Genomic DNA, 25245 nt, shown 5'->3' with positions numbered 1-25245 from the left:
TATTTTTTAAAAAGTAATATTACACAATAAGTATTCAGAAGAGCTGACATTCTTAGAGAAAACATGTAAATAGGATAATTTGTGGAGTAACTATAGAGAACAGAATTAGGGGCAGAGCAAGAGATATAATGAAGGAGCTAGTAATCATGTTGTCTTTTTTTTTTTTTTTTTTACACATTGATGCTACTGATGTAGGGAAAGGTAGATTAGAGGAGCTAAGTGACAAGTACTGAAGGTTTATAAAGACATTTAAAAGAAAAGTGATATAATTGTGTCAGGGATACTGCCAATAATTAACTGGGGGGATGAAATTATAACTATTCAATATGTTTTTCCTCACCAATTTATTGAGGAACCTACTAGGAAAAGTTAATATTTTAGATTTGTTGTTAACCTCTAATATGGATCTTTGTATGGTGAAAAATGAGAAACATCTTGTGAAAGTGATTATTTGCTATGTTAGATTCTTTGCTTTTCTACATATGGAGATCATAAATAATGATATTTTGATTACACAGTTTAAAAAATTGAAGGAATGTGACAAGAGTTATCTCTTGTATATTGGTTAACTCATTTACTTAGAGACTGATCAGGTGTGGAAAATGTTTAAAAATAAGTTTTCAAGTATTGAAGATAAATGTGTCTCATGCAAAGGAAAGGGTAACTGCAAGTGAAATATCAGGCCAGCCCACAAAGGATGTAAGAGATAAAATTAAAGCAAAGCATTACAAATTTAAGAAATTTAAATGTTCTATTGCTACAGAGATTCAAGAAATCAAGAGAGAGTCAAACAGTGAATTAGGATATTAAAAAATAATGTGTAGGAAAAGGTTGGCTGAAAATGTAAAAGTTAACAATCAGGATTTCATTAAATACATTAAGGGTAAACAAAATGTTGGAGTGGGAGTAGGACCTTAGAGGGATGATAAAGGAAGGCTTATATCTGATGATTATGAGATGGGGGTTTTGTTTCAGTTATTTTTCTCTTAATGGTTTAAGCAGTATTCCTCATTTTGAACAATTTGTAGATGTAAACAAGATGATTGCATTAATTCTGAGTTTGTTTAGAAAACTTTGAGAAGTTTAAAGAACATTAATGCTCCTTGACCAGTTAATACTTCCCAAAGGGCTTTTAAGGAGGTTAGTGAATGTATATGTGAGCCACTTGCTATTACTTTGTGTAAGTTTTTAAGTAATTGGCAGGTGCCAGAGGTTTGGAAGTTGGCTAATGATAAAAATTATCCCTGTAATTATAAGCCTGTAAGTCTCACATAAGTTGCAGAAAGTCTAATTCAAAAATGCTTTGCAAAGTCGTATAACAAATTTTAGAATTTTATTGGATAGTCAACATGATTTCATTAAGGGAAAATCTTGTCTTACAAATCTTGTGACATTCTTTTAAAATGTTACTGTTTATAAAGATGAGAATAAGCTTATAGATTGGATGTATCTGCATTTCCAGAAAGCATTTAGCAAAGTGCCACATAAAAAGCTTATAAAATAAAATATATCTATTTAGATTTGGGGTATAAGTTAGCAAATCAGATAGAAGATTAACAAGCCAAGCAAGGCCAGGTGGTTAGGACGCTTCACTTGTAATCTGATACTTGTGGGTTTGATTCCCCATCCCATCAAACATTTTTACTCTTTCAGTAGTGATGGCATTATAATATGACTCTCACTCCAACTTTTCATTGATAAAAAAGTAGTCCAAGAGTTGGTGGTAACTAGTTGCCTTCCATCTAGTCTTTCACTACTAAATTAGGGATGGCTAGCCCAGATAGCTCTGGTGTAGATTTGTGCAAAAATGTAAATAGAAAGTAGCTGAACAGAAGAAAGCAGAGGGATGTTAAATGGAGTTCAGTCAAAATGAATTAATGTCACAAGCAGGTATCCCAGAGCTTGGTCATGGGACCTTTGTTTTTTTATTATTTATTTAATAACATGGATTAAGGAAGGGTTAATAAAGTACTTACATTTTTTGATGGTTTTAATATCTTGGTTGGATGTTGCTGCTTTATAAAATAATTTAGATCATATAGTGAGTTGAGCAAATACATGTCAGGTTGTAATTATAATTGCAAGATAATGCACATGGGTTTTAATAATTTGAATTATAATTTGGATGGAAATAACCTTATGGAAGAAAAGGATCTTGGTGTAGTGGTTGATCAGTTTCTTAAGTAATATGAGCAGGGCACTGTTGCTAATGGAAGGTATATAGGATTTTAGGTTGTATCTACAGAAATATTGAATATAACTCTAGAGAGATTATAATTTTATTGTACAAATCAGTGGTTAGACCACATTTTGATTATTGTGCTCAGTCTAGGGTTATTTATCTTAGGAAGAACATTGAACTGTTGGAGAAAGTTCAAAGGATGGTTGCTAGAATGGTGTATGGGATAGAGGGATTGTCATGCAAGAAGAGGTTGGAATCTCTTAGATTTTTTATCTTCGAAAAATAAGTTAGGAAAGATCTTATTGATGTGTTTAAAATTGTAAAGGAAGCTGATCTTGTTGACACACTCAACTTCAAATTCAGCTCTAATGAATCAAATATTTATCAAGCCTTCACTTAACACTTTTGCTACCACAAGTAGTGTTAATAATTCCTAACCTAGTGACATTCAAGAAATGCCAAGGAGCAGTTACATTGTCCTAAACTCATATGCCACTAGAGAAATATAGCTTTCAAACATAACTGTCTGTGACCAACTGGTAGGGTACATGGCAACGAATGTGTTATACTCCATTAAATTTACTACTTTCACCATTCCTAACAACAACCAATTCCAAAAACCAACTACCATATTATAAAAATAATGTCTTCACTGAAGATGATTTCTATCCTTTGAAAATTTGTTTGTGTCTCTTGGTCCTACTGTTCTGGCCACTGAGTGTGAGAAAAGATGATGCAATGACCCCACTAATTCCCCTCATAATCTTAAATATCAGCCCTGTCCCTTTACATTTCTTCAAGACCAAGCAATTTTTCAGAGATTTTAACCTGTTATTCTATCACAATCATTCCCTCCCAGCTACCATCTTAGTAACATTCCTCTGAATCATTTCCAATGGCTCATTGTTATTCATGAAGTTAGGAGTCTAAGATTGGAAACAATACTCCAAACGACATATACAATGAAATTATAACCTCTGTAGGATCGTATTCAATACTTCTGTATATACAATCTAAAATCCTAGTTACCCTACCACTAATAACAGCACAATGCTAAGAAAGCTTCTATGAACCAGAACACCAAGATTTTCATCCATAAAATTGTTAAAGTTATCTCCTTTAAAATTGTTGTTGTAGTTCAAGTTATAACAATTGGACAAAACCCAACCAAATTTCTATTGGCCAAGACATCAGAAGAGACCCGTCGGTATTTTTGCTGATAAGTATTCTATGGTTAATAGGCGCATCCTTGTGGATTCTTGTGACGTTAACTAACATCCAAGATCTTCAAATATCAGGTCATCCCATAAACATGCTCGCCCTTTCAGCCGTGGGGGCGTTATAATGTGACGGTCAATCCCACTATTCGTTGGTAAAAGAGTAGCTCAAGAAATGGCAGTGGGTGGTGATGACAAGCTGCCTTCCCTCTAGTCTTACACTGCTAAATTAGGGATGGCTAGCGCAGATAACTCTCGTGTAGCTTTGCGCGAAATTCAAAACAAACCAAACCCATAAGTAATGCCCGAAAATTTTAGACAGAAAGTGCATTATCATTTCTGTCTTTGTATAAGGCTTTAATGACTAAAATATGTCATTGAACGCATATAAAAATGTTCAGACAAATAAAACAAACTCACCCAACTCCACTTTTTCAGATCATTAATCAAATAAACCTTTATTAAGATGGATGTATCTGAGGAGCACATAAGGCATATAATGCTTTATGAGTTTAAAAAAGGCAATAGTACAGCAGAAACTACATGAAACATTCAAGACGTTTATGTGCGGAGTCTTTCGATGAAAGAAAATGTCGAAGGTTGTTTCAAAAGTACAGATCAGGTACTTTTGAAAGCATCAGCTTAAGTGATGCGCCACGTTCACGATCGCCCTCTTGAGTTTAACGATGACTTGCTGCTGGCTGCACTTGATGAAGATTGTGCTATAACAGTTGAAGAACTAGCACAGAAGCTCAATTCAATCATTCAACAATTTACCGTAATCTGCAACAGCTTTGTAAGGTGTCAAAACTTGGAAAATAGGTGACCCCATGATTTGACAGAAGCCAACTTCAGAGCACGAGTGGACATTTGCACTTCCCTGCACTCTCATGAACGTAACTCACCTTTTTTGAACAGTTTAGTGGCTCGAGTTGAAAAATGGATATACACTAATGGCCAAAATTTTAAGGCCAATGAACATAAAGAAAAAAATATACATTTTGCGTTGTGATACTCAACCACTTTTTTGAGTAGAGCTTCGAAAGATGAAAATAAGAAAAGGGAAAATAAAAATAAAAAACTCTTTTAGCATTTAATAGGGAACATGTGAACACTATAAAATTAGCCTAAATACTAGCTGGTCAAAAGTATAAGACCATACTGAAAAGAAGCGTTAATTGGTAAACACGTAACGAAATTTAATCATTTATGTTCAAGCATTAGCGTTGTCAACATCTCCCACTGACATCTCCTGTGTTACATTGGGTAAAAACATGGCAAAGGCTAAAAAGTTGACAGAGTTTGAACGTGGCAGAATTGTCAAGCTACAAAAGCAAGATCTCTCTCAATGTGCCATCGCTGGTGAAATTGGGCGTAGTAAAACTGCTGTTGCTAATTTCTTAAAAGACCCTGAGAGATACCGAACGAGAATTTCAAGCGGTCGGCCCAAGAAAATTTCGCCGGCGTTGAGCAGGAGGATTCGACGGGTTGTGTGGCAAAACATCAGCCGATCTTCGAACCAGACTTAGGCCCTTACGGACGCAGAATGCAACTCATATACAATTAGACGGCATCTACAAGAGAGAGGCTTTAAAAAACGTAAACGTCTTCAAAGGCCACGCCTCTTTTCTCACCACAAAACAGCTCGGTTAAACTTTGCTGAGAAGCACCAAACATGGGGCATAGAAAAGTGAAAGAAGGTTTTGTTTTCTGATGAGAAAAAATTTAACCTGAATGGTCCAGATGGCTTCCAACGTTACTGGCACGATAAGGATATCACACCGAAGACATTTTCTACACGACACAGTGGAAGAGGTTCCATCATGATCGGCCCGGCATGGCCAAGCATGTTAAGGCGTTCGACTCGTAATCCGAGAGTCGCGGGTTCGAATCCCGATCGCATCAAACATGCTTGCCTTTTCAGCCGTGGGGGTGTTATAATGTGACGGTCAATCCATCTATTCGTTGGTAAAAGAGTAGCCCAAGAGTTGGCGGTAGGTGGTGATGACTAGCTGCCTTCCCTCTAGTCTTACACTGCTAAATTAGGGACGATTATCGCAGGTAGCCCTCGAGTAGCTTTTCGCGAAATTCAAAACAAACAAACAAATAATCTATCACGATTTGGCATGTTGGAGAGAGCATCCTTATTGACTGAAGGCCCTAGCCTGTTTGGAAATGATTGGATCTTTTAGCAGGACAACGCTGCAATCCACAATGGTCGCTGGACAAAGGACTTTTTCATGGCAAATAACGTGATTCTTTTGGACCATCCAGCGTGTTCGCCCGAACTAAACCCCATTGAAAATGTTTGGAGGTGGATGGCAAGGGAAGTCTATAGAAATGGACGTCAATTCCAAACAGTGCATGATCTTTGTAAAGTCATCTTTACCACTTGGAATAATGTACTAGCCAGCGTTTTGCAAACGCTTATATCGACCATGCCAAAGCGAATGTTTGCAGTTATTCGCAACTCACTACTGAACCTCTTGTTGGACATTTCCTACCCTGTTTAGGACTTCTTTTTGGTATGGTCTTAAACTTTTGACCAGCTAGTATTTAGGCTAATTTCATAGTATTCACATTTTCTTTATTAAATGTATAAAAAAGTGTTTTTTAATTTTCCCTTTTCTTATTTTCTTCTTTCGAAGCTCTAATCAAATAAGTGGTTGAGTCTAACAACGCAAAATGCATATTTTTCTTTATGTTCATTGGCCTTAAGATTTTGGCCAGCAGTGTATTATAAAAATGTTAAGGGCCGCAGACAATGGCTCAGTGCAGGTAAATTGGCTAAAGCACAGCCCAAAATGGACTTTCACCAAAGGAAAGTCTTGTTAAGCGTTTGGTGGGATATTGTTGGTGTAATCCACTTTCAGTTCCTACCACTCAATGTAACTATTATATCAGACTTCTATTGTCAACTGTTAGAGCGCTTGAATGTTGCCCTGAAAGAAAAGAGGCTTCCTTTTATCAATAATAAAGGTGTTGTGTTACACCAGGATAATGCACGGCCCTATACAGCAAGGATCGCATCTGCAAAGATTGAAGAGCTAGACTGGATTAAATGTTATTTAATCAATAATGTATGTGTTTCATTATTATTAATTACTTCCTGCCAACGATTCACAAGCTTCTGAATGTCACTTCTATAACATTAAAAGCGTTTGAAATCCTTTCTCTTTTTCTAAACCGAAATTCGGACATTACTTAAGGGATGATCTGATACATTCCGCCTTTAGAATGAGATAAGCCATAGATAAAATGTCAGAGATGTTAAGATGTCTGGATGTTATATTTTTCGCGAAATAGTTTGGACCATGTCCTTGGCAGGTACCGATTGTTTTTTATAGTTTTTTTAGAGATGAGTTATGTTTAATAGCAACGTAACTTATTAAATAGCCAGAATGCTTATTACTTTGAAAAGTTTTACTTGCAGGCTTAGGAGTAATGTCAACTGTAAAAACAATATTAAACAAAAGTTTATGCTCAATTAGTAAATATTAATTTTGATGAGAATTGCTGATGTATAAGACGACACTATTTACTATTAACACAATGCCTTATTTTAATCTTCGTCTTATACACAGGTTCAAAGATAGAGTTCCAGTAAGAACTAGCCGGTTAACAACACATTTAATCAAAACTACGTTCTTCTTTTACGAGTGTGTGTTGGCCCGGCATGGCCAAGCGTGTTAAGGCGTGCGACTCGTAATCTGAGGGTCGCGGGTTCGCATCCCCGTCGCGCCAAACATACTCGCCCTTTCAGCCGTGGGGGCGTTTTAATGTGACGGTCAATCCCACTATTCGTTGGTAAAAGAGTAGCCCAAGAGTTGGCGGTGGGTGGTGATGACTAGCTGCCTTCCCTCTAGTTTTACACTGCTAAATTAGGGACGGCTAGCACATATAGCCCTCGAGTAGCTTTGTGCGAAATTCAAACTATTGTTTGTTTTTTCGTTAGTGCGTTGATACGTGCCGCATACAGCGTTACAATGACATATTTGTAATTGTATCATTTGTCTTGCTTCTTCATAACCAAAAATTATTTATTTCACATGCTGGTTACAATTATCCAAGACTATTTTGTATTTGAAATGTATTGGTCTCATCCGTCATACTAAAATACTGCTTATATAAAAACAAGTTAGTTTCTGCAAGGTATTTAGGTTTAGTATTTTTTATAATAGTTTCGCTATGATGAATACTTTGTAAAGCTGTTTATTACATGTTTTGAACTGAAGCCGCAATGAGATGACTGTGACGTTTGAAAGACGGAAAAAAACCACACTTGTGGTTATACTGATTACCCTACAGCGCAGTGTAAAAATTACTATATCTTAACAAAAGTAACATCCTAGATTTATTTGACAATAGAGGTAGTCCTATACACCTAACCTCCAAGATATACATTAAATTTGCTCAACTCAAAGATTGTATTATACATCAACAAATGCGGTATTTAAATTTAATTTGTAAGGATATCTCAAGATATATTGCAGGTGGTTGTTGAAAACACCTTTAGGTAAGTTTGTATAAACATTAGTATGAATTTGTTTTGTTATATGATAAGGCTGTGCATTTTGTTTCATTTCCAAAAATTTTCTAATCACTTTTATCATTTGATAAATTGCAGGTGTAGTCCTATCTGTGTTGGCAGAATTAATTACCATATGTTCTGGTTTTGTTTCCTAGATGGTTAGTGAGTTTTTTAATATCTGAGTTTCTGTTAGTCATATATTCTGCGTTCTCTACTTTCCTTGATTGTGTTTGAAAGTATCAGTATTTGGCGACTAAATTTTATTCTGATATTTGGGTTGATTAGGCAAAAACTTCTACAAGTGATCTATTTAGGTCAGGAAACAGTAACCATACAAGGAAATAGTGTCTTTAGCGTAAGTGGTAACGGAACTAAGAAGCTTATTATAAATTACTAATTGAAAGTTTAAACATGAAGTGTTAATACAACGACGATATTGTTACAATGTATAAAGAATAAACTGGGGGTGTTAATATAACGATGATATTGTAATAATATATAAAGCTTAAACTGGGAGTGTTAATAAAACAACGATATTGTAATAATACATAAAGTTTAAACTGTGGGTGTTAATACAACGACGATATTGTTATACTATATAAAGCTTAAACTGGGAGTGTTAATACAACGGCAATATTATTATAATATATAAAGTTTAGAAGACGTAAAGTATTACTATTTGACGACGAAAGGGTATATTCTGCAGTTCAGTTCTCATATTACAATATAGCTGTGACTATGGCCTAAGACGATTCACTAACAGTTGCAGTTAATGTTACAATTGACAGAATAATAAATAACTACTAGACAAATAATGGTATTACTTGTTGCGTGTATTCTAACTGCATTTGTTTCGTTTTTAAAGAATTAATAGTCAATTTCCTAGTGAAACCTTGAGAAAGATTCTCTAGATGTTTTCCCGCCACCAACCCACACCACAAACTGTTAACATGAAATATTATTAAATATTGGTTTTAAAAATAGCTACCTGTTGTTCCTTAATTAACTGCGTCATTGAATTTAGATTTTTGAATAACTGTGTGATGTTCCATTAATAAACATAAGTCTTTAGAATGGTGATAATTATCGTTGTTAACTTAATATATTAATGGACATGACCTGTATGATGGGGCCCTCCTTCAAAGGCACAGCAGGATGTCTGCGGACTTACAACGCTAGAAACCGGGTTTCGATACCCGCGTGGTAAGCAGAGCACGGGTAGCTCATTGTGTAGCTTTGCGCTTAACTATAAACAAACCATTTTGATGGCTATTTGTATTGTTCCGTAATATAATTTGATATTAAATATGAGCTGTTTAATTAATGGTATACATTTTTCATTAAATTAGTTATTGTTTAACATCTTTGGTTATAGTGTTTGTAGACGAGGATACCTGTCAGATTCTTTGGTGTCGTAGCGTGTATGTGATTGACGTACATGTATGTTATCTAGAGGATGGTTCTAATGGATAGGTAATTCAATAAAAGTTTATATATTAATTCAATGTCCAATAGTATGTACTGTCTCTCATCTTTTGTGGCTCGGTGGTGAGTCTGAAGGCTTATAACGCTAAAATCCAAGTTTTGGTACCCGTTGTGGGCATAACACAAACAGCCCATTCAGTAGTTTTGAGTTGAACAACAAACAAACAATCACAGTATCTCGCACTCGCGTTACATTGTTACCGTATCTTGCTGACTTGGAAAGCGTTTTTCAAGACATGCTTTGTAAGATAATCAACTTAAGTTTAAAACAAACGACTACTAAGTTCAAAAAACCAGACCTTAAGGAAGTGCCTCGTAACTTATCAGCTAAAAAAACAGCAAGTAAAAGTGAGTTCTAAATAAAAACATTTCGAAGTGAGACACATAGATCTGCTAAAGCGTATGTTTGCTAGAAATTATTAAACATTGTTCACATAATGCCATATATACATATTTGCTGCTGCTGATGGTTTGGGGGTTTCGCCGTGGACGGCATATTAAAATCTTGTTTAGAGAGATAAAATACCTAAGGCTGGCCCTGCAAGCACGGGTACATCCGTCACTTTTGTATAGTAAGAAGGCGTTGTTTCGTTGCGTAGAAGTTAAGGCAGGAAATTTTGTAAATGCTCGTAATAATCTTAAGGGTGATCTGCAAGCTAACCACTCTGTCCTTATAAGGTTATGAAGTAATCGTATGCTGGTCATGCGAGTAGATGGCGTCAAGGGCAGATCCGCAATACCATCTGGTAGCAGGTATTAAACGGCTACACAAACACACGCACACACAAAAAGTTTTATTCCATTACCACATGCCACCGAACGTGTATAAAACTTTTTTTTTTTTGCGGATTATTAATTATGCGAAGTTTCGTTACAATCTCACTTTTACGAATAGGACTTACGGCCATGAAGGCGAGGGGGCTGTTTTCACCCTGAGGCTCTCTGAAAAAAAAACAAAAAACGTTACACATATATATATCCTACATAATAAAATAATTGTGCACTATTATTACGGCGTACGACGGTCAGTTGACTAAGGTAATTATATAATATTATTCAGGCGTATGACAGTCAACCGACTAAAGTAATTGTACAGTACATTTCCGCCGTACTGCTGTCGGCTGACTAAAGTAATTGTACGATGTTATTCCGGCATATGACTGTACTGTTTAAGCACTTCTTATTCAATGCTAAGTATGCAAAGTTCAACTGATTGAAAAAGATGTACAGGAGTCATGAGTGTAAAATATTAATCTGGCTAAAATAACTTTGCACAGAATTATTCGCGTATAAAGTAACCAGATTATTAAAATAATTCTGGAAAAAACAAGCACCAACATTATTATTCTAACGCACAACAATCTGCTTTACTATAGCATTTTTGTACTAGACATAGTCGCCCCTTTATAATAATCTTATGCAAAATTATTCTACTATTAATATACTAGCACACACACACACGATATGGTACTAATACTATACTGGCGCGCAACTTTTAGTTCAATACGGTATTCTTCTGACGTTGAATACTCAACAAGTTAATTAAGCCTTTTTCTAATAGTTTACTGCTTAGTTACTATAATCTCTGGCGTAGCAAGCAGTACAATGGTTAGCATGCAGAGACTATATATCTGTGATCCGTGGTTCGCGTCCCGTTACAACAAAAATCACGCTCCGCATTTTGGGGCGGTGAGTAGGTTTCAAGTGCGACGGTCATAACTCTACTATCTCGTCTGATAAGAGTTACCAAAGAGTTGTATACAGATGATATTGCATTAGTAACCATCTAGTCTATCACTTCAAAATTACGTACAGCTAGGGACGTTAGCCCTCGCATAAAATCGTGCAAAATGCAACAATTGTTTGTTTGTTTGTTTTTTTGGAATTTCGCACAAAGCTACTCGAGGGCGATCTGTGCTAGCCGTCCCTAATTTAGCAGTGTAAGACTAGAGGGAAGGCAGCTAGTCATCACCATCCACCGCCAACTCTTGGGCTACTCTTTTATAAACGAATAGTGGGATTGACCGTCACATTATACGCCCCCACGGCTGAGAGGGCGAGCATGTTTAGCGCGACGCGGGCGCGAACCCGTAACCCTCGGATCACGAATCGCACGCCTTACGCGCTTGGCCATGCCGGGCCATACAAAATGCAACAAACAGTGACACTTTGCACAACAGTTTATTAGCTAACAACATTATACATTACTGCTTAAAATCATTTTCAAAAAGTCTGCTACATAATGTCAAACTTAAACTATTTTCAGCTCCCTCCACCCCAATGGCTAACAAGGTTGTAAGTCAGTAGGCTAACGACACCAAAAACTGGGTTTCGATACCCGTTGTGGGCAAAGTACAAATAGCCCTTTGTGTATCTTTATTCTTATCAATAACAAAGCCAAGATTTTTCGAGCAATAAATCAGCTGTAACACTTTATATTAAATTCATGTTAAATTTCGCAAGTATCAAGTGTTTACGAGTCAAATCTGTGTGTGAGAGAAGTAATGGAGCAAAGTTTCATTGATTCAAAGATAAGTTGTTTATTATTGATATATAAATTAAGTTCGATATATTTGTTTTTGTAGAAATTAAAAATATTATTCTAACAACTTGTTTAATATGCTGATCTGGTTTTCATCGTGTATATTAGATATAATTTTTAGTTTCGGAATAAAAGTAAGTCGGTTTCTTCTTCTTGCTATGAAAGGAAACGTTTCCTTTAGGATTGTAATCAATACATAGTGGATTTTTTAATGTGTAGTGTTAGTCCACTGTTAATTATAAAAACACTTGATTAATATTTGAAGACAAACACTGGGTCATCAAAAATAATTATTTTATTTTGTCATTCATAAAACGATAATGCTTAGCATTCTACTTCAATTATGATACTAAGACATTGAGACTTTTACACTAATATGAATGTGAAAAATACTGACAAATGAGCTTCTACGATTTCATAAAAAATATATTAAGTAAAACCTTTATGTGTTTTCGTACATTATTCGTTTTAGTGTCTATATACATACACGCATACACAAAGCTACCCTGTTTTCTTATACACTCTCAACCTATTTTTGTTAATTAATTTTTACATAAAGTAACCTAGTCGCCATCTGGTGTTTTTCTTTTTTGTCAGAAGCTCCGTCATTCATTCACCAACTTTCCATTAGCGGGAAGTCCCTGTTCCTGTCTCCAACAAGCCAATCTGTTCTCGAACCAAATCTGGTAACAAAAAACAAACAAAAAGTAAGGAATGGGCATTGGCTGAAAGCAAAAGAAAAAAGAAACCTACACCCTTACACGTATACAGTTATAAGACACGAAATAACTTGATAAATATCTGTAGGTTTAAACGAAGTAAAGTAGTCTTGTACTGAAGAGTTAGCTAAAGCAATAATAGCAACTTAGGAGAAGACTGGGTAAAGAAAACAGATGTAATTACATAACTCATCAGGCCAAGTGGTTAAGGCGCCCGACTCGTAATTTGAGGGTCACGGGTTCGAATACCGGTTACACCAAACATGCTCGCCCTTTCAGCCGTGGGTGGTGTTATGATGCGTCTATCCCACTATTTGTTGGTAAAAGAGTAGCTCATGAGTTGGTGGTGGGTGGTGATGACTAACTCCTTTTCTCTAGTTTTACACTGCTAAATTAGGGACGGCTAGCGCAGATAGCCCTCGTGTAGCTGCTTTGCGCGAAATTCAAAAACAAATAAACAAACATAACTCATCTCCTATGTTTCTTTTCTTATGTAACTACAACTTACTTATCAGTTTTATACTCAGTTCCCAGGTAGTATTTACGAGAGCGAGTGATATCTGGAATTTATTTGGAAGCCACTCCGTAACTTGTATATCAGTAATGCTTACATATATCTATCTTGACGTTCATAAAACTAGACATCTGGATCAGCACTTTTCATACAATCTATACAAAGTGAATTGTTATTAAGGAGTTCTTTAATATTTGCAAATTAAGTATAAAAAATGATTTTGTGTAGAACGGTAAAAACACACGTATTAAATGCTGTCATCTGTGTATTAAATCACAGTATTAAATACTGTGTTTTTAGAATTTTTGTTTCCATACATTTTAGATCACTGCCACTATTTCAATACTATGTCAGTAATAACTACTTTCAGACAAGAGTTTTTTCTCTGTTTCGGATATTCGTGCAAATCTACAGGGTTTGTATACGCTAATTGTCTAATTTCGATACCCGTGGTTGGTAGAGCACAGATAACTCATTGTGTAGCTTTGTGCTTAATTCAAAACAAAACCGTCACTCTGATAACACACCCATGGTCCCAAAGTACGAAGGGACGCGAATCATACATTCTTAGATTCATAGTCCGGAAGACTGACCACTGAGCGACGATGCTATTCATTGATACAACAGTTAGTAATATCACCACTACAAATAATTTATAACATTTTTTATAAGTTGTCAGGGAAATCCAGTGTTTGTTTTGAATTTCGCGCAAAGCTACTCGAAGGCTATCTACGCTAGCCGTCCCTAATTTAGCAGTGTAAGACTAGAGGGAAAGCAGCTAGTCATCACCACCCACCGCCAACTCTTGGGCTACTCTTTTACCAACGAATAGTGGGATTGACCGTCACATTATAACGCCCCCACGGCTAAAAGGGGCGAGCATGTTTGGCGCGACGGGGATGCGAACCAGCGACCCCCGGATTACGAGTCGCACGCCTTAATCCACCTGGCCATGCCGGGCCAGGAAATCCACTGACAATCTGGAATTTACCAGTTCCGCTAAATTATTGAGAGTTATTTGATAAGTTTTGTGTACTTTCCCTTAAGTGACTGGGCAACAATTTTAACCATATAAAGTAAGGTGGTTTTAAAAGCTTCCTATCACACTGATTAATAACACAAATACTAGTAATATTCTAACGATTGTCCTAATACACCGTTAGGTCAATGTACTTTTAAAAACCTTCAACATTTGGGATAAAGAACTTGTTTATGTTCGAGAAAGAGTGTCGGTTGTGAAACAAAAACTAGCATTGTTCAGTTTGTTAGATCCTGGTAGCTGCGAAATAGCAAGACTATAGACAATTGAAAACCTGTTGAGAGGTACTTGTAGTTGGCCTAATAAATATAGGTAGGAACGATTTGTTACAAATGAAATTAACTGAAGCCGAAAAAGCTTTTACAAAGATATTTCAAGTTTCCTTAAGTTTTATCCATTTTAATTTTTACGTTGCACAACAAATATGTTGATTTCACAAATCTGTGGCACAATACTACCGTGTTTCAAACATATCTCTAAGTGTTACATGTCTGCAGATGTAAAGATATAACTTACAGGCCCATGATGTAAAATATTTTAAAATAACTGAAATATTCCCAGTATTGGTAGAATGTGCATAACTTTCGCAGGTAGTCCATCAGGAACCAAGATCAGTCGATAACCGTTGGATGTCCAAAGTTCATTGGTATCATTCGAAAGGTCTATTTGTAAAGATCTCTATTAGCAATGCCACATTACTAGTTTTCTGTGTTTAATTGCTGACTGAAATATGGTTGTCGTTTTGAAATAATGAAATGACAAAACGACAGATTCTGTTCGACCCAACGATAAATTTGTTTTTGATAAAAATATCTATCAAATTACAACAAAAAACAGTTAATAATAATCAGAATAGAGTTAGGTTATTTTAATCACAAACCCATACATTTACATTGTAATACAACTCAAAACAGTTTGCATACATCTGTGTATGCAGTATGATTATCTGTCAAAGTGCCAGGTATATGAAGGTGTGTGCGCGTGTTTTATTATGTGTAGTTCTGATACCAGCAGTGCATATACTATGCAACATACGTGAATACACACTACCATTAATCATTCTTTTTGTTTCGAAGTTGTAATACTAGCCGTTTTGAACAATTTGCCGAAATTCTTTGTTAACTGAAGAAGACCTAAGAAGGTCGAAACTTTGTTCTCTGTTTTATTAGTAATAGTGTTAATACCCATACCAGCCGTCCCGAGATACAAATTTGCCGAAATATTTCATAGACTGAAGATCACCATGCAGATATATGCTGGTTTTTCTTTATTCACTTCAGGCTATATATTAATAGTTAAGGTATGTTCTTTACTCCGAACTAATACACGTACGTAAGGTTACTTAATGTATTTAAAAATATTAATATGAATAAATAGCCCCCCAGTGGTACAGATGTAGGTCTGCGAATTTACAACGCAAGAAATCTGAATCCGATACCTGTAGTGAGAAGATCACAGATAGCTCATTGTGTAGCTTTGTGCTTAACTTCAAAATATAAACAAATGAATATATACTTTAATTTTTTCTCCAGAATGTTTAACATTATACTTTTATTGTTTGCTTTTTTCATATTCGTTTTATATACTTTTGGATACTTAACCTGGTTCACGTATCCATTTACAATGGATGTGACACATGTTTGTCTCATTCATACTTCGGAGGAAGATCTGCACTGGCCTTACATCTACTAAAGATTTAGGCTCCTGGCGTGTACTTCTCAGGGCTGCAAGAGTACGACAGCATCAACTTCTCTTGAAAGTTACTGAAGGCTTACAAGATGGAGAAATTCCACAAATATTTTATCATCTGTAATGTCGCAAGCGTTTCACCTTCAAGAAAGGCTATGAGAAACTGGAATCAGAGAACCCAAAAGCAGTGGGAACCAAATGTAGTTCATTTCAACAAATAACACTTTTCACTTGCACAATGATAATGGATAAAATCTGTGTCTTCTGTCCAACAGAAAATTCATCGAAATATGTTAAAAGAACAAGATAGCATTCAACAAAATGTGTTGAACTACAAACAGGCACTACAACAAGAAACATTACCACGAAGATGTAGGACGAATGCGTTCTTGTATCAAAGAAATAGTACCGAAGCCTGGTACTACAAATGTTGGTACAGGATGTACACAAAACAAATAATCTCGTGAATTAATCTGGTACAGGTGGAGATGATAATGAACTTGATCTTGACGCCCTCCACAGGACTGCTGAAGCTGCTTCATATTATTAACGGTTTAAGACTATCAGATGATGGTCTGTTACAATTTACAAAGGTTGTGAAACTGACAGAATTAAATCCTATCCTTCTAACATATATATATACATTCACGTGGAGTGAGTGATAACAGATTCAACAGTGTAGCACACACGGAAGAAACTGGAAGCAGCATTTGGTGATTCACTGCATATTTTCCCGGTAAGACAGGAAAAATATTGGTTGTTCCAGGCCATCTTAGTGGACAAACTCTTGCCTAAGAAAATCAGTAGGTAAAGGAAGAGCTAAAAGCCTTCCATAACCATTCATCAGATATCTCTATCTTGCTACAAGAAGTAGCTCTTCATCTAAGATCGGCAAATCTCAAGACAACACATAGCAGTGGTTATCCTCCTTTCCTTCCTCAATGAAAGTGTCCCTAAAACACCAACAGAAGTAATACAATTCTTGTTCACTCTTCTAAGTCGAAATCCAAAACCAAAGAACCCACTCATGGTACAAAAATTTTGGTTTACTCATTTTCTCAAAATTTAGTATATTGTGCGTTCTGGGACATAAGTTCCTTCAAAACACATTCTGCCACTATGTGTAGTCAAGTGTTTAACAGGGAACATAAAAAATCATTCAAATGTTGAATTGTCTTGGTCATGGTCATGTGTACACAGTTATTAAAGGAAATGAAACTGTTTACGTCTAAGAAGATGTTCTTTCAGAAAATATCCACTCCTATGTTTTTACAGTATTGGCCTGGATACTGTAAAAACTATTCTGAACATCAAATACAGAATGAGAATTACACAGAGTAACTAGAATCGCTGTTCAGACGAAAATGTTTGGGCCTCTACACTGAAGAAAGAAATGCCCAAAATTGTAAAAGAAAAACGAAGAAACTTGAACGTGAATGAAACGTCTATATAACGATAAAAGGGTTGGTCGTCAAAAGTTAAATAATATGAAAGTGGACCACACATATATCACTTAAAGATCTAGTCTAGTTTCTCACACGACAAGTTGATACTATACAACTGGCTATCATGAGTTGGACTGACTTCATCATCATCACAAAAATGGATATATTAATCTCATAGAACGTTCTGCATTTAAATCTTTCAAAGCTACAGACTTGAAACACATCCACCAGTCATAAAAGTTCATGATCAGCTTCTTAAAGTGCAGCTGAAAACTTTCACAGATCCTAATAAGAAAAAGGTCTGGAAGCGGCAAGGAAGTCATTTTACAAACAACCTTCAGCTTCATTACAAATATGTTAATGATGGTACAAATTAGTCAACATTATATGCAAAAGGTAATGGAGCATCTTCTAGGGTCACTTCTCTGGTCACTGATGGCTTTTTAGGAAATCCAGCAATTGGCTTTTGTAAAATAACTTCAAAAGAACATACCACCTGTGGAAGACTTACGTACTCATTTATGGGTTAAATGGTAATAATACACAAAGTTTTAGGTTAACATAAGTCTTTTGGTGATGTTACATCAATTGTTTTGTCAAAAGCTCTCCAGAAAACCTCACAGTCTTGACATTGTTTTCGATAATAAGAACTCGATCAAGGATGTTGAGAGAGAGAAAAACGCAGAACAAACGTCGGTTCAGTTCAGTTAAAAAACATTACACCAAAGCAAACAGTTGTTCAATGGAGAAATGTTTTCTGCAACATTAGAAAATATCATCTTAATTTACGTTTTTGTATACGAATGGAAGCACGCAAAATACACAACGTTTGAGAACCAAGTTTATGTATGTAATATCTGGTGAGGACAGCTACAGAATGTAAGAGCATGAGGACTGTGTTGTTGTACAAGATCTCAGGAAAAGACAGACATGCGCTTAGTTTTGCATTCTGCACATGTTTCAAATGCAGGATTTGAAGTCACTGTTCTTACTTCTGACGGTAATGATGTTGTTCTGCTAGCCACTGATTTTATCACAGATGTAGAGTCATCAGTGTGTCTAAAATCTGGAACTCAAGCTAGGACAAACTATTGTGACATAAAAAAATCGCTGGTTGCAACAGCGTTAGCACGTTTGCTGGTTGTGGAAAGACCAACTCACTTAAAATGCTGATGCAAAAAATATAGCTTCAACGCACATTCATCGAACTATAAATTGAATGAATGGTGTAATTGTCTTTGCTAAGATACTGGAATCATCCATCTGTAAGTTCTATGCAACTAAGATAATTGTACACACAGTGAATGAATTACAGTATCAACTATTCAGTGCAAAGAATGGTCATAGTGATCTGCGTCAGCTCCTGCCATGCGCAGGCGCCCTGCGGAAGCCTGCACTGAGACCAAGCTACGAACCAGCAATATAGAGAAAGAGTTTAAATGTCTAACCTGATCCATAATCTCCCGGGAATTATCGCTGGAAAGTTGAAACAGTAGATGGCAAAGATGTCTTAGTTGACTGTCATGATGGGGCTTCAACACCGGACACAGTACTAGAATTCCTGGCGGGTAACTGTGCAAGATTGACAACCCGATTGGTACCAATCGACTAAATTTTAGCCTTTACTTAATGGACTAAGGTTCAGACTTAGATGGTATATAGAGAACGTGTAAGTTGTAGATGTACCATATAAGAACCTTAATGACACTGTTGCTAAAATATTTGCTACATTGAGATCAGTTAGACAGTACTACATATATTAAACACTATACAATTATATGTAAAAACGGCTCGTTTGGGTTGAGAATTTTTTTTTTTTTTTACGTAGAGGAGTGAACAACGTTTCGACCTTCTTCGGTCATCGTCAGGTTCACAAAGAGAGAGAGAGAGGTAACTGACCGGAAGCTAATCACATGTTTGAAAGAGGTTGTGTAATGAGTGTCAGAATGTAGACTCCTGCTGTGTAGCTTATTGCTAAAACAACAAAAATCATCACGGTTATTATTTTTTTCTATTTTGTCAACCCAATGTATGCAGCACCACCTAAATTTACAAGGGAAAAAATGCATAGGCGGCGGTAGCAAACTGTTGTAATGGGAGCGAAGTTCGACTTGGATTGATTATTTCATAGGTTAAAGAAAAGTAGCAATTTGAGCCTATTTTGGTTTAGTGCCAATAAAATTAGGGCAGTAATCAGGAAACAAAACATAATATAAACAAACTGAAAATTAACCAGTTTAATGACTCACGTGATCTTTTTTTTTTTTGCTTTGTTTTCTATCTGCATGACCCTAACTTTCGAATTAATTTAAGAACCTTCCATTTATAGCGAGCCGTTATTTTGGATGAACAACCTAATTTCAGTTAAGGAAGACCAATTAAATCTAATTCTAAGAAAGTGATCTTGTGAAAAGTAGAAGATTTGGTAAAGAGAAAAAAAATCAATAACTGACTGGAGTTCTAGTTTTGGTTTTGGAGATCCAGAAGAAGACCAAAGATGAGAGTTGTAGCGTCATTCACTTCATGCTGCTATCTCATTAATACAGACTGAACCAAATATGAAAGTTATCTGCGAAATCACTAAAAACCTACTTATAAAGAAAATATTTTCATAAAATTATATAGAATGGCTCAAGTAATAATATTTGTTATAAACTAAGATTTATTTAAGGCTTGCAATTATTTAACTTGTGTGTGTGTTTGTGTGTGTGAGAGAGAGAGAGAGAAAGTGCAGGAGCAAATATCGAGCATTAACACAGGTTCATAAAAACTTGAAACAGGATGCATAAACCGGTTTATACATATCGGGATCACCACATGTGATAAATATCTTATCGAATGTAGTAAAAAAACAACATATGACAGGGGACGTATGTAGAGTCTTTGGTGCTTACATTATCCTAATCGTTTCAAAATATCCACATTCTAAACTTAATACATAAATATTAGGGTCCTGCTATCACTTCGAATAATTAAATTACGCCACAAACGAAACATTTTCGTACCAATGTTGATTGAGTGCTATATTTTTGTACTTACGATTTTTGTCAAAACCTAGATGTGAATACGTGTTTAAATTCAGTGAAGATATGGTAAATAATAACTATAACTAGTCAATATAAACGTTGTAAACTATTTCACAAATTTTTGCCTATTTCTCTAGCATGTGATTAGGCGAACAAATGAAATCCCAGTGAGAAGAAGACCATCTTGTTTGTTTGTTTTTGAATTTCGTGCAAAGTTACACAAGGGCTATCTGCGCTAGCCGTCCTTAATTTAGGAGTGTAAGACTAGAGGAAAGGCAGCTAGTTATCACCATCTACCGCCAACTCTAGGGCTACTCTTTTACCAACGAATAGTGGGATTGATAGATAATACATTATAACGCCCCCACGGCTGAAAGGGCAAACATGCTTGGTGTGGCACAGATTCAAACCCGCCACCCTCGGATTACAACATCGAATGTCTTAACCACCTGGCCAAGCCGGTCCTCCTACAAAATGCACAATAAATCTGTGGAATATTTTTGTGTGAACGCGCTTTCCTGTTTTGTCTTAAAGAACATTCGAAAACGTTTCTAAGAATAAGATATTACATGTTTCTACTTGTAAAAAAAAAAGTAAAATAACACTAACATAAAAGTATTATAAAGAACTTGAATGCATGCAAGATGGTATTTATATTGATATCACAAACATGCACACGTTTTTTGTAATTGTGTGGAAGATGGATGTATTTTATAACTAAAGGAATGAAATTAGGTTGTTTATTCAAAGTTAAGTCCACTGTTATAGTTTTCAATTCAGTGATGTGGTCCGTATTTTAGTTCACAATGTTAAACATAACATCAGTCAACATATACAGTGATGACGAGAAAACCCACTTGTAGAGAAAAATATATATGTAAAAACGGCTCGTTCGGGTTGAGAAAATTTGTTGTTTGATTTTTTTTACGAATAAGAGCGAACAACGTTTCGACTTTCCTCGGTCATCGTCAGGTACACGAGAAGTGTAAGGTTTTGTGTTTTTCTTTGCGTATTTGTACTTATCTGTTACCATTATGTCTGAACTAACATACCTTACACCACTATTAACATTACACGTGAACCTGACGATGGCTGAAGAAGGTCGAAACGTTGTTCGCTCCTCTATGTAAAAAACAACTTTCTCAACCCAAACGAGTCGTTTTTACATATATATTTTTCTCAACATATACAGTGAATCTATATGAAACACGTCCAATTCATTTTGTACATCCTTTAACTACCAATTTATATTGATGAATTAACATACTTAATAATGTAGATTAACAGTTACACAAACAACTAAATATATATATATATATATATATATATATAAGAATTTAACTGATGTTTCGAGTATATCACTTTTATTTATAGCTATTTTCGTATACATATTTGGTTGTATGAACGTCATTTCGAACTCTAAACTGAGTTCTGTCTTTAAAAGCGTATTTTTATTTAAATAATAAATCTTACATATGTTTGGAATTTTTACTTTTTTTCTCTGATATCTTGTTTATATTGCATTTTAACTCATTTTTGAACTTATTCTGGCACGTTTCATTTTTAACAATCACACTGAAGACCGACTGAAGGAAGCTGTGTGAAAAATAAAGGCATTTTAACTTTCGAACCAGAAAAATTAGTTAACGATTGCTAAAATAAAAGCAGTAATATAAATATTGATGTTGGACCGGCATGGCCAGGTGGTTAAGGCACTCGACTCGTAATCCGAGTCGGAATAGATGATACTCAGATAGGGCAAGATCTGGAGAATAAGCAGGATGTGGAAGTTTTTCCCAGTCTAGCTCTTTAATCTTTGCAAATGTGATTTTTGCTGTATGAGGTTGTGCATTATCCTGGTGTAACACAACACCTTTACGATTGGCCAAAGCAGCCATATTTTCTTTCAGCGCAACATTCAAGCGCTCTAACTGTTGATAATAGAAGTCTGATGTAATCGTCATATTGAGTGGCAGCAAATGAAAGTGTATCCCACCAAACGCTTAACAAGACTTCCCTGGAGTGGAGGTCTATTTTATGCTGTGCTTTAGCCAGTTTACCTGCACTGAGCCACTATCTGCGACGCTTAACATCTCTATTAAATATCCATTTTTCATCTCCAATCACTGACCTGTCCAAAAAAAAGGTGTGTTACGTTTACGAGAGTGCAGAGAAGTGCAAATGTTCATTTCTTGCTCTAAGATTGGCTTTTGTCAACTCATAGGGGACCCATTTTCCAAGTTTTGACACCTTTCCAAGCTGTTGGAGATGACGGTGAACTGTTGAATGGGTTGAATTATACTTCTATGCTAGTTCAACTGTGACAGCACAATCTTCATCAAGTGCAGCCAGCAGCAAGTCATCATTAAACTCAACAGGACGACCTGAATGTAACGCATCACTTAAGCTCTAGTCACCTGATCTAAACTTCTGAAACCACCTTCGACATTTTCTTTCATTGAGAGACTCCGCACCATAATCATCTTGAATGTTTCGTATAGTTTCTGCTGCACTATTGTCTTTCTTAAACTCGTAAAGCATTATATGCCTAATGTGCTCATCAGACATATTCATCTTAATAAGGGTTTATTTGATTAATTATCCGAAAAAAGTGGAGTTGGGTTAATTTCTTTTATTTGTTTGAACATTTTTATACACATCTTACTACATATTTTAGTCATTAAAGCCTTCTACAAAGACAGAAATGATGATGTACTTTCTGTATTACATTTTCGGACATTACTTGTGAGATAACCTGATATATCCTAAAATTTTATTAATTCATAACTGTAAGCTTTTATGTGTTTGAGATGAAATGTCTTATTAAGCTCATCCATTAATGATAAATTTATTATACGCTAACCATAAACTTGAAAACAAACATCGATATTTTTGTGCATACACGATATTTTCGTCAATCTCAGTTAAACTTGTTTCTATACATAGGTTTTTATTCAAGAAAAATAAGTCGCTTACACGTCTGTCAAAGATCTTGCTTATCAAATACACATTTAAATATCAATAGTGACTAATCACACAATGAACAAGCTATATTTTAATTTAGTATATAATGTGTGTGTGTGTTTTCTTATAGCAAAGCCACATCGGGCTATCTGCTGAGCCCACCGAGGGGAAACGAACCCCTTATTTTAGTGTTGTAAGTCCGGAGACTTACCGCTGTATTAGCGGGGGGCTAGTATATAATCTCTGTTCTTTTATAATTAAATATCTATAATAATTAACCGTACAACGAACAAGTTTTATTCCGTATTATTTTCATCATTGCAAATTACATTAAAATATTTTAATTTTATATATTTCACTTTACCTTTATCTCCTCCACTGTCAATCCGACCTCTGCTGACCAAATGACCAGATCACTATAATTAGGGTTCTTGTTTTTCTGGAATATGGATTCCAAGTATTCTTCCTGATGGATCTGAACACGAGGGAGTTTGTAGTAGGGAGCTAGCTGTGCGTGGATCACCGAGACAGACATGTTAGAAACAATTAAAACGGGAGAATGGTCACAGAGACCGAGATAATGCTGTTGAACAACTGCTAGTCAGTAAAAAATGTATAGCTACGACCACGTTCTTTTTGCTATCAGTGTTTATGTTACTTTCCGTGCTTTAAATCTTTGTTACCACCAATAGCACAAGTGCGTTTAATGACGTAATTGTAAATATTTGGCAGTTTGCCAGAACGCTGTATCAGTGAAAAATCGAAATATTGTTTTTGGTAATTAGAATTTTCAGATAACAGGATGGTTACAAAAATCAAATCTTAACCTAAACTCTGTTTTTCACATCACATAGGGGTTTTTTCTTAGCGTTTTAAAATTAATCTGATGTATTTTCTACCTAAAAGCTAGTCATTATGCAATAATTCGTAAGTTCTTTCCAGATTTAATTTGTTACTGAATCAAACATGCTTAAATCATCCTATAATATGTATTTCAACAGTCAACATTTTTAATAACAGTATTGAACCTGATGAAACATATGTACTGCATGCATATTAAAAATATGTACAAATGGCAGGAAAAAACTCTTCATTTAAAATGCTTCTTAAAATTCTGCTAATTTCCTTGTTTATCATAGCTTATTTAACCTAACTATAATTCAAATAAGAGGAGCATTCCTTTTAAATCATAGTTTCTCTATGCTATGCTCTCTAAGACAGCTATGCTCTCTTTCTTCAAGACAATGTTATTTGATACTTATAAACAGAAAGTTATTAAAGCTCTTCCGGGTTCCATATTAACGAATCATAAATGAAGGGTTTTCATACACCCTTGTAACACTTCATTCCCGATACATATTCCTATGAACTGATAATTACTGTATATGGTAGATATAATGTGTTGTTGACATACCTGTACAAATTTTACTCGTAAGTACTTAAAATAAATCGTATGTCTGACACCGTTCTTTTGACCGGAAACTGCGCCCTCTAATGAGCTATATGAAATGAATTGATCAAGAGCAAGCATATTGCTATTCATCCGCATTCAAAAAATAGTTTACTCTGTACACTGATTACATGCATTTAGCGTCATAATTTAAGAGACGTGCTCACCAGCTTTAGCATTATCTTCAGGCCACAATCGACGCACTCGTATGTCCATTTTTAGATATTGCTTAATTTTAGAGCTTTATTTATTTTCTCCACGTGGAGAACCCTGCAGAAATACCGATTTACAATGGTTATTTATAAAAATGAAATAATAATGATTAAGATATTCAAAAAAGAAATATTATCGTTTATCGTAAGTGCCCTCGACATAACAATAATCGTCTATTGCTTTTGTTAAGAGCTAAACAATACTTAAAAGTAAACGATAAAACTGAATA

At 35.4% G+C, this 25245-nt stretch overlaps 1 protein-coding gene across 1 annotated transcript; it reads right to left on the bottom strand.

Moving 5' to 3' along the window:
- Nucleotides 1–12237: 12237 nt before the first annotated feature.
- Nucleotides 12238–24016, bottom strand: LOC143254151 (homeodomain-only protein-like). Its single transcript, XM_076508953.1, has 2 exons — nt 23718–24016; nt 12238–12640 (listed from the first exon to the last, which is right to left on the bottom strand). Exons 1-2 carry the CDS (start codon nt 23886–23888, stop codon nt 12563–12565), a joined length of 249 nt encoding a protein of 82 aa, XP_076365068.1. The 5' UTR covers nt 23889–24016; the 3' UTR covers nt 12238–12562.
- Between the last annotated feature and the right edge of the window lie 1229 nt (nt 24017–25245).

Source organism: Tachypleus tridentatus, chromosome 1 (assembly GCF_004210375.1).
Source record: "Tachypleus tridentatus isolate NWPU-2018 chromosome 1, ASM421037v1, whole genome shotgun sequence".
Lineage (NCBI taxonomy): Eukaryota > Metazoa > Arthropoda > Merostomata > Xiphosura > Limulidae > Tachypleus > Tachypleus tridentatus.
The sequence above is the reverse complement of the archived record's forward strand: the minus strand, read 5'-3'. Positions and strand labels throughout refer to the sequence as shown.

Coding starts and splice junctions, on each gene's coding strand:
- LOC143254151 (XM_076508953.1), bottom strand. CDS start 23,888: ATGTCTGTCTCGGTGATCCACGCACAGCTAGCTCCCTACTACAAACTC. Junction 12,641..23,717: donor TGACAGTGGAGGAGATAAAG/GTAAAGTGAAAT, acceptor TTTTGTTACCAG/ATTTGGTTCGAGAACAGATT.